The sequence below is a fragment of the Haplochromis burtoni genome, unplaced genomic scaffold, assembly GCF_018398535.1.
Source record: "Haplochromis burtoni strain Fernald_Lab_line unplaced genomic scaffold, NCSU_Asbu1 Contig_90, whole genome shotgun sequence".
Taxonomy (NCBI): domain Eukaryota; kingdom Metazoa; phylum Chordata; class Actinopteri; order Cichliformes; family Cichlidae; genus Haplochromis; species Haplochromis burtoni.
The window spans coordinates 448681-458066 of NW_024582451.1; the positions used below are offsets into that span (position 1 = coordinate 448681).

Consider the following 9386-nt stretch of genomic DNA (forward strand, 5'->3'; position numbering starts at 1 on the left):
CAGTTGGCACTAAATACAAAGGCAAACATGAGGCTAATGGGGATATCATTTTTTTTTTTGCAGGAGGTTGGCTTTCACTCATTTGACTTGACAGTAACGCTAAATGAAAAGTGAACCAATAACCTGAGTATCTGGCAAAATGTCAATGTTTGTAAAAACATCTGTAACAATAGATATTAAGATATTTTCTGAATAACTCAAAGGCCGTTTGAACTAAAGCAACTGTCTTATGGCAGTCCGTCTAATTTGTGGAAGAAACTATAACCAGGAAACTAAAGTTTACTTGTAGGTGTTGGTGCAATTATGCCTCAAAATAAGTTGGAGGCAATCCGAAGCTGCCTGTTTGGATCAATCATTTATCTCTACATAGATAATTTCAGTTACTATCACAGCCTAAAAAGCATTTACCACACACAGACAGTGTTGTTTCTCTTTTACACGATTTAATCATTAAGTTGGCTTTTCACGGTCCGCTTCCACCCCCTCCAGCTCAACCCCCACCTTGTCACTTCTATCCTCCGGACACGAGGCCTGGGATTGGGACTGCTCTGAAGGATGGTGGACTTCAACCATCAGCTCGTAGATCAGTGTTCCCAGAAGCGCCCCAACACAAGGGGCCACTATGGGCACCCACCACCAGCTACTTCCGGCCCTGCAAAAATAGACAGCATGTTTGCTTTAAGACAGTCAACAATGTGAGGAAATAAGATGGGAATTAGCAGAGCATCCGGAGTGAAACCACTAACTTGAAAACATCCGCCCCCCAACCGGCAATGTAGGTGAACAACCGAGGTCCAAAATCTCTTGCCGGGTTGAGTGCATATCCGCTGTTTGAGCCCATTGAGATGCCAATGACCAGCACTGCTGCTCCCACTAAGACAGGCTGAAGATAATGAGGGATGGAGCTGTTCCTGTGGTCCCCGAGAGCCAGGACGCACAGCAGCAGAGCGGCCGTGCCGATCACCTGGATGCCATGGAAATAGTTAGAGATATGCAGGAAGGAACAGTATGATTTTATCTGATGGAAAAACAGCGTTTCCTGGCTGGGTCAAGGCAAGTTACTCCATTTATCAATGTGGAGCCAAGTTTCAGGAAATAGCCTGGTATATTTTGGCGATATAACTATACAGGTTCACACGACTATTGAGCAGTTATACCATCTTTATCTGTCAGCCTGATAACGATGAATGATCCTTAACTAATAAGAACAACAAGGGCTGACCTGGTCCACGATACCTCCCCACACACTCAGGTAGTCAGCGGGGTAAGTGGAGAATATGCCTGCTGTGGCTGTGGGACCCGTCACCGTCAGATCGCCTCCGCTGTACGCCTGGATGGCGTCTGCAAACATCTCATCGTGCACGCATCATCAAACAGACACAAAACACAGTTTATTGTTCAGAGCCGCAACGTTTCCAGAACACAAATGATGTTACAACATGAGATGACATGAGAGCGAGAGCTTATCAAACGACATGATTTATTTGATTTGAAAAGCCTCAATTGATGATTACCTGGGCTCACTGTTAAACACTCACCGTAGTACTGCAGAGCAACTGTAGCCGCAGCCAGAAAGGCTCCCAACACTTGGAAGAAGATGTAGAAAGGCAGTTTCACCCATGAGTGGCGGCCCAGAACACACAAGCTCAGAGACACAGCGGGGTTTAAATGAGCACCTTAAAAAGAAATCACAGTTATGACATGTAAATCGGTTTATAACTATTATGTAAGGTGTTTTTTTTCTGCATTTTTGGTTAGTATAATATTAATGGCAGTTCCAAACAACACATCAAAGAGTTCATTTCCAGGTATTATGATCTAAACTGGGATTCAGACAAAACTGTTGATCAGGGTAAGACTTGTCACCAGGTGTGGAGTCATGGTCCTTCATGCTGGTAATGAAAAACTATCAAACTGTAGTGATTCATGATCACTAGCAAGAAGTTAAAAGGCTCTGGCCTTGTCAAGTTAAAAAACCCTCAGCACTGCTTATTAAAAGATTTAAGTCAGTGTGTGTATATATTTGAACCTGTGTGGATTAAAGGAAACCAGTAAAGCTGTATGCTGTACAATCATTCCACCCTGGAAAAAGAACAGTGCAAAGAAATAATTCCCCAAATTACCATGACATTAATGGCAAAGATTAGTGTATGTAAACTTCTAATCACAGTTCTGCATACCCAGTAACTTCGTTCAGTCCCTTACCCGATACTCCACGAGACACGAAGACCCCAAATGTTACTCCCAGAGCAAAACCCAGATTAATTGAGAGGTACTGGCCCTTTTTGTCTTCAGTTGTGACCACTTGGGCAACAGAGCCACATCCAAACAGCTGCAATTACATGAAATGAAGAGAAGTATTAGCAGTCGAATATATACACGAGTGTACCCAATCAAAACAGTGGATAATGATCCAAACTCTCAAAATCTTCAGAACCTCCCCAAATTAATTTTCTGATTAATCCACAATAGCAGCATTTTATCTTGCTTAGATTCATTCAACATACGTCCAGTTTGAATGTTTTCACCAAGCAGTACAGTAGAGACGTCATGTTCTGACACACTTGGTGCAATATCCTTTTTTATTATTTAACTAAAGAGCTGCTTTATGATTTGTGCTGTAAATGTTCATTGCCCCAGATAGTCATTAGAGATAAAACAACAGCACTGCAGTCAAAAGAATATCACCTTTGGAAATCACTAACAAGAGAGTCCAATTTTACCCCCCTCCCCTGCAGTCTCTGTCACCCTCTGTCCGTTTCATTCAGGCCAAAGTCCTTAGTTATACACCGTGCAGATTTATGAGGTGCTCTAAACAAACCAGCAGGGCATTTTACAAGAAACTCACTGACTGACACACTTCATGTTGAGTTTACTGGCTGAACTGAGGGAACTTTATTTGGTTTTTTTAGTTCTACTAAGTTCCTACACAGCTAACTATATCTTAAATGTATGAAAGAAGAAGAAGAAAAGGACACTTACAATCAGGACGTAGACGCCGAGACATTCGGCCATGCACTCCCTGATCAGCTGGTTTCTGATCTGACATTTCTTCAGCAGCTTCTCCATCCCCGAGCTTTCCTCTGCACACTCTGGGAGCAGGTGTGTTTTCAGAGCCGGGCAGGTGTCATCGGGTGGATCTGACCCGCAGAACTGCACCGTCTGCCTGGCTGAGCAGAGTTTGCTCTTTCATGCTGGAGGTGGAGGCTACGTCACACACTTTATGGAATTGCTGACGTGATTATGAGTGTGTGTGGACTCAGGACATCTTAATCACAGCATGCACGATGAAAAACAGTCCGTGCACCAAAAGCTCGATAGTGGCTCAGTGGAGGGTTTCCTCATTTGATTGGCACTGGATCTGATTGTTCCCGTTTGATCGGAAAAGAAATTTAAGATCTTAACTCTGTTATGTTACGTCCACTGCTGTATTTCTCAACATGGATCATTAGTATTCCCACAGGATGAAAACCATTACAAAACATAAAAACAATTAAACATGTCAAAAGATGATCAGATTGAAATTCACTTCTATATAAACAGACTGGATTGTGTTCTCACCCCACCCAGCAAAAGGACATTTGTGAGAGGGGCTCTGGTTTTTGTAGTGGTTTCCAGATACGGTTCACAGATCACAGGGGATCTGTGGACAAAGGGCAGCAAAAGGACCTCACATCATTGATAACATGATACAAGATGAAGCTCTGCTTGGTTAAGCCAACATTTAAACTTCATTTTAACCCATTAAGTTGTTGTCACACAATATATATCCTCTATTTATCCAGGAAAAAGACTCATTGAGGTTAAAATCTCTTTTTCTAACAAATATAACACATAAAATAAAAAGAGTACAACTGATATTTAAGTGAATGCAAACATCCATGCAGTATCAGATCACATTAATTCTGTATCTGCATCACAATAGTTTGATTATGATATATATGAAGCCAGCTTCCACAGGAAAGATCCCGTTATCCTCGCTCCTCTTAATAACTGAGCACAGCAGCAAGACCTCGCACATCAAAGAGTATCCAGCACCTTTTAATGTTGATTAAACGTAAATTAATATTCTGTAAACATAGAAACATTCATTTGCAGAGCAGAAGGAAAAGGTTTATGTGGAATCAGCTGATTAGGATGGACCAATGAGAAAAGGTTTTATAAACCCTCGTAAACACAGTTAAACAGAGGACGACTTGATAGACTTGGAAGAATTTGAATTCATGTCAAAACCCTTTTAGACTCAAAAATGAACATTTGTTTGTTCATGTGTCTCTTCCAAGGTTATTGTAACTAGAACTATGCAGAGCTAAAAACTAACTAAATGTTTCCCATCATTCCGCTCGAGGTTTTTTCTATGCAGCACAAAATACTGACTTTTACACCGCTCTTCACAAAATGTCGCAACCAATCCCCAAATTATTTCTTAAAGTAGAAAAAAAACCCCAGCTTATCAGTTTTTCAACTTCTATTCTTTCACTGATTTTCTTAATTCTTTGCCCACTGTCACTGTGATTTAACCCTCGTATACAATGTGTGTTTAAAAGAAAATAATTTATTTCATTTGTTTACATATGCATCAATTTTCAATATAAAGTTAGTTGCTTTATGTGTTGTTTTATTCTGTGTGATTAGAAAAAAGACAAACTATTGTCATTTGTTTTGCCTGTCCATTTTTCCTCTTGATTAAAATTTTACAATGTAAAAAAACAAAAGCATCTGTATTTCTATTTTATTCCTTTTAGCCTAAAGCATTACCTTTAGTTTATATCCCTCTCTGGCTTTGAACACAGAAGCTCAACTAACTGCTTTTCAAACCCTCTGAGATTTTCACCAGACAGATGAACCAAAAATGACTTTTTCCACTGGCTGCACTGAGGTACAGTATAAGAAAAAAAAAATGCTACTCTGCTACAGTCAAGATTAGACATATGGAGCCAGAGATTATTATAATAGGAACCATTTAAAGCAGGAGTGTCAAACAGAAGGCCTGGACGGCTTAGAAAAATGTGGAGGGCATAGATGTAAAAAATGTTTCACTACAACAAAGTAACCGACAAACATTGAAATGTCAAAAAAAGTTTAAATTTAGCACCGTCTGCTACAGAAATGTCTCTTTTTGTAACAGTAAAAAAGACATTCAACTTTTTCTTTGAATTAAGAAAAACTTTGTTTTATAATTACAGCACAGTCCGGGCGCTGAGCTACCAGATCTGACTCTGTAATTTTACAAGTTTACTTCTGATAATTTAAGCAAACAGTTGGACTGACAGATTTCCTTCATTTAAAACAACAGCATTTCTTTATCGTGTTGACAAACTGACACAAACGGTTAAATGTGTAAGCTCCTTTAAATTAAGAGAAAGGGCAGCGCCACTGGTCCGTCTCACTCGAGGTTTAAATGAGCTGTACATGACGCGTGATAGAAATTGTGACCCTGTAGAGCCTGAACCACGAAATATTTGCCAGAAAATGAAGCATTTATGGAACTTAGTGTCAATTTTTTAAAAATTATATGAATTTAAAATTGTATCATATTTGATACATCCAGCATTTTTTAAAGTTCTGCTTAAAAGTATATTGTGCAGTTTTGTTTTTTGATCATGTAAAATCTGAAGATTGTTACTAACAAAAATATGAGCCAAACAACTTTGTACATATATTAAGAGTCTTTATTTAATTCTTCACTCACTCACATCCACACAGGCTTGTCTACAGGACAATACAAAAATAAAATATGGAAACGTGAATTGTTCGGCGTCTCATGTGTCTCAGTGTGTCACCATCAATAGCTTTCAGGATCTGCAGCTTCGATCCTGCATGATCAATCTGGACTTCCAGTTTCATCTTAAATGAGCCAGCGAGAATTTATCCAACATATTCGTTTTGGCAAAGAAAGACCGTGAAACTATTTGTCCATACATTGGTACGTAATATAAATATGCCAGCTCACATCTCTAATAACTCCTTCACATTTTATTTAAAGCCTCCAAAGAACCTGGAGAATAATGAGCCATCATCCCGCAAGTCTGAGAAGCGGTGGGGATCACCTGGAAGAAAAGCAAAAATAAATACATGATTTTTGTGTGTGTGTGTCAGATAAACAATTCAAAGAACACACACCGGAGACAGGCTGACCTTGCAGCACGGGTCCATTCGAATGATCTGGTCCCCCAGAAATCCCAGAACCTCCCGAGCGAGTCACCGTGGTCTCCTCGTTGCCTTGGCCGTCTCTTACCGTACGCCTCTCCTCTACACTCTGACACACGCAAACGAAATGCTCATCAAATCGGAGACAAAACTATTAAAAGAATCACTATGAACGTATTATTACAGAATCAAGAAACACTCACCCCATCAGGCTTCACCACCTTAGTGACAGTGACAGACTGAAAGAAAGACCGAGTTCTGGGCTGGTTGGGTGCCTGACCAGCAGGTGGCGTCAGAAGCTGATCCAAGCCATCAGAGGACACAGCCGAGTCCAGATCTTGAGAGGATCAGGATGGGAATAGAAAATAAATTTGACACAATCTAAAAGAGCTTCCACTAAATTATCAAATAAAATGTAAATATCACCACCCACCTCTGTCACCTTTGTGCTCCTCCTGTGGAGTTTTGTGTCTCCAAATATCATTAAACTTTTAAACACACAATACAAAAATCTCAGTTAATATACAACCGCTTGTGTTGCAACAGAAACAAAGAAGGAGGAGTGAATATCTCCTTTACCCTGGAAAAAGGGGTCCGGCCATGAAATTCAGGTGACTCATAAGAAGGTCTGTGATCACCTCGGGGCTCTCTGGATCGTTGTTGTGTGTCGCTGTCAGGATATTTGAGCATAAAGTCTCTCAGAGGGTTTCCACTGGAGCTTCCTCGTCCTCTCTCTGCTCTGTCCTGAGACGGTGGTGGTGGCATGATGTGGGGAACATCTAAAACACAAAGAGGGCAAAAGAGCAAAAAGGCTAAACACAGAGGAGAGGAACATGTCGAGTTGTGGTAAGAATTTGAGTCTTCATGGGCATGGATGTTATGGTTAACTTTGCAATTTTAATTATTTCTTTTTCCAGGGTGAAAGAATTGTACACCATACATCTTTACTGACACTTTTTATACTTGTTTGTTTGTTTTGTTACATTTCGTTAAAAACAAGCAACATGAAAACGGGGCTCGTGGGTCTGTTTTCATACCAAAGCGTCCAGACTCTGGATGTCCCTCCCAACGACCCAGCTGAGAGAATATCTCCTCCATCTCCCTGAGGACGTGGCCAAACATCGGGGGGTCCTGAATCCGCATCCCGTCCGGGCCAAAACTGAAGCCAAACCTCCAGGCGCTGTCAAATGGGTCCTGCTGCTCCCCTCTGAACCCATCATAGTGGAATCCATCTTCATCATCTTCATCTTCATCGTCGTCATGAGTCATGGCATCGAAGAAAGGGTCCCTGATAGACGAAGTAACACAAATGTACAAACTTTGAAATCTCCCTTTGGTTTAGAAACTGCGTTACAACATGCCACCAGCAAACAGACCTCAAAGTACTCAATCGTATTAACTCCGTGAGCATAAATAGCACCAAAATCTAGCTGAAGGACCCCTGTGGTTTTCCTGGCAGAAAACACTAATCTTGTCCCTGACATAGCTGCACGCAGAGAAAGTGTACTAAGTTCAGCTAGCGTAGCCGAGTGCTACATACTCCGACGCCATAAACTCACCTCCGGCCACGATAATGGCCTCCGGGTACCCCGAAGAACCCGCGAAATAAATCAAAAACACTCATTTAACTGCAGCTTTGGTGGACACTTAAACCATAACTTAAAATGTGCAAGCAACGGACACCAACTAGAGAAACTCGCCAAGAAGTACTACAGCTGTCAACACTGTCGTAAAGCGTTCTAGACGATTTATCATGACGCAATCTGTCGTAACGTTACTTTACCGTAAATAATAGATAAAACGGGCACTCGAAATAAAAGCGCACTGTTGAGATTCAGGTAACAGTACGACCAACCACCTTGAACCTTGAAGGGTACACCAGAATTAGACCACTACAGTTTGCATGGAGTCAACAAAAATGGACAACAGAAGATTGGATAAAAGTTGCCTTTCTGATAAGTCTCCATTTCAACTGCATATTTGGATGGTAGGGTGAGAATTTGGTATTGACAACAGAAAGCTTGGAACCATTTTATATCAGTGGTTCAGGCTGCTGCTGGTGGTTGGCACACTTTGGTCCCCTTAGTACAATTTAAACACAGCCTTCTTGAGTATTGCGGCTTAACAGGCCAAGTCACACAGCTCATGCACCTTAAACTGGCTTCTTGAACATGACAATGAGTTTTTAAAATCAGCCTCCACGGTCGCCAGATCTCAATCCGATGGAGCACCTTTGGGATCCAGTGGAACATCATGGAGGTGCAGCATGGATATCTTCTGCAGCTGTGTGATGCTATCATGTCAAAGGGGACCAAAATCTGAGGAATGTTTCCAGTGCCGTGAAAAAAAATTAAGCAGTTATGAAGCCCCCCTTCATAACAGTACAATCTGCTGCTAGCAAGGCGTAACTGGTAAGTGTATATGGGTCTTATATATATATCTCATGAAATCAGAGTATAATACAATTATGCCAAATTGGATCAGAGCTCATTTAGAGAGAACATTCACAGCTTTTAGTATTTTTTTATTCTGATGCTCCAATACAGAAGCGTTGCATGATTCAGAGTTTAAGAAATCCAATTTCTGCTACGTCTCACTTCATCCAGTGGCGGGAATGACCCTTTTCAAGCCCACTCATTGAGAGCCCAATGTCTTCTGACTGGCTGCAACTCACTAACTCACTTGGCTTCTAAAAACATAAGCTAGTGCTTGCAAGGTGTAATCACATATTGGGGGAAAAAAAAAAAAAATCATACTAAGCTGACATGAGCTTGGCACAAGAAACCTAATAGAGACCAAGTGTTTAGAGCAGTCTGAAGCCTGAGCCAGTAAAGTAAAATTTAGCTGCGTTTAATACAGTAAAAGACCTTAATTCAACAGAGCACCTTTGGGATGCATTTAAAAGTACAGTTCTGTCTCTGATGTGCCTGCTAGAAAGATGCCAAGATGCATATCTAGAGGGGATAGAAAATATATCATGGAGAAACATAAAATGCTAAAGTGTATCCAAGACAGATGGAGGGTAAAATGTACAAAAAGAAAAACCCCGAACCAATACCAACCAATACCACACATTACATGACCAAAAAATGTGTGATGTAGTTATAAGTTTGGAGTTTCATTTGGTACTCTTGACATCCTGGATATTGTTGTGACTGAGCCCACTAACAGAAACCAACTGGAAAGCACTTCATCCATGAACTGCTTGTACTGAATGACAGTGAAGAGATGCTGCA

The 9386-nt window shown here is 40.9% G+C and overlaps 2 protein-coding genes across 3 annotated transcripts; both read right to left on the bottom strand.

The window, feature by feature from the left end:
- Positions 1-249: 249 nt before the first annotated feature.
- aqp10b (aquaporin 10b) lies at positions 250-3220 on the bottom strand. The gene is given in 7 exon segments (XM_005927575.2): positions 250-652; positions 747-964; positions 1223-1341; positions 1539-1676; positions 2206-2332; positions 2983-3151; positions 3153-3220. Coding segments are annotated over 7 exon segments (1014 nt in total). The 5' UTR covers positions 3194-3220; the 3' UTR covers positions 250-450.
- Positions 3221-5956: 2736 nt separating this feature from the next.
- On the bottom strand, positions 5957-7911 carry hax1 (HCLS1 associated protein X-1). 2 transcript variants are annotated; one of them, XM_014335247.2, is made up of 7 exons: positions 7710-7911; positions 7188-7438; positions 6730-6929; positions 6584-6638; positions 6354-6487; positions 6124-6259; positions 5957-6050 (listed from the first exon to the last, which is right to left on the bottom strand). In XM_014335247.2, the coding sequence occupies exons 1-7, from the start codon at positions 7772-7774 to the stop codon at positions 5977-5979; spliced, it is 915 nt and encodes a 304-aa protein (XP_014190733.1). In that variant the 5' UTR covers positions 7775-7911; the 3' UTR covers positions 5957-5976. The 2 variants fall into 2 exon arrangements, with proteins under 2 accessions (XP_014190733.1, XP_005927638.1); XM_005927576.3 differs by having other exon boundaries at positions 6139-6259; positions 7710-7910.
- Positions 7912-9386: the final 1475 nt, after the last annotated feature.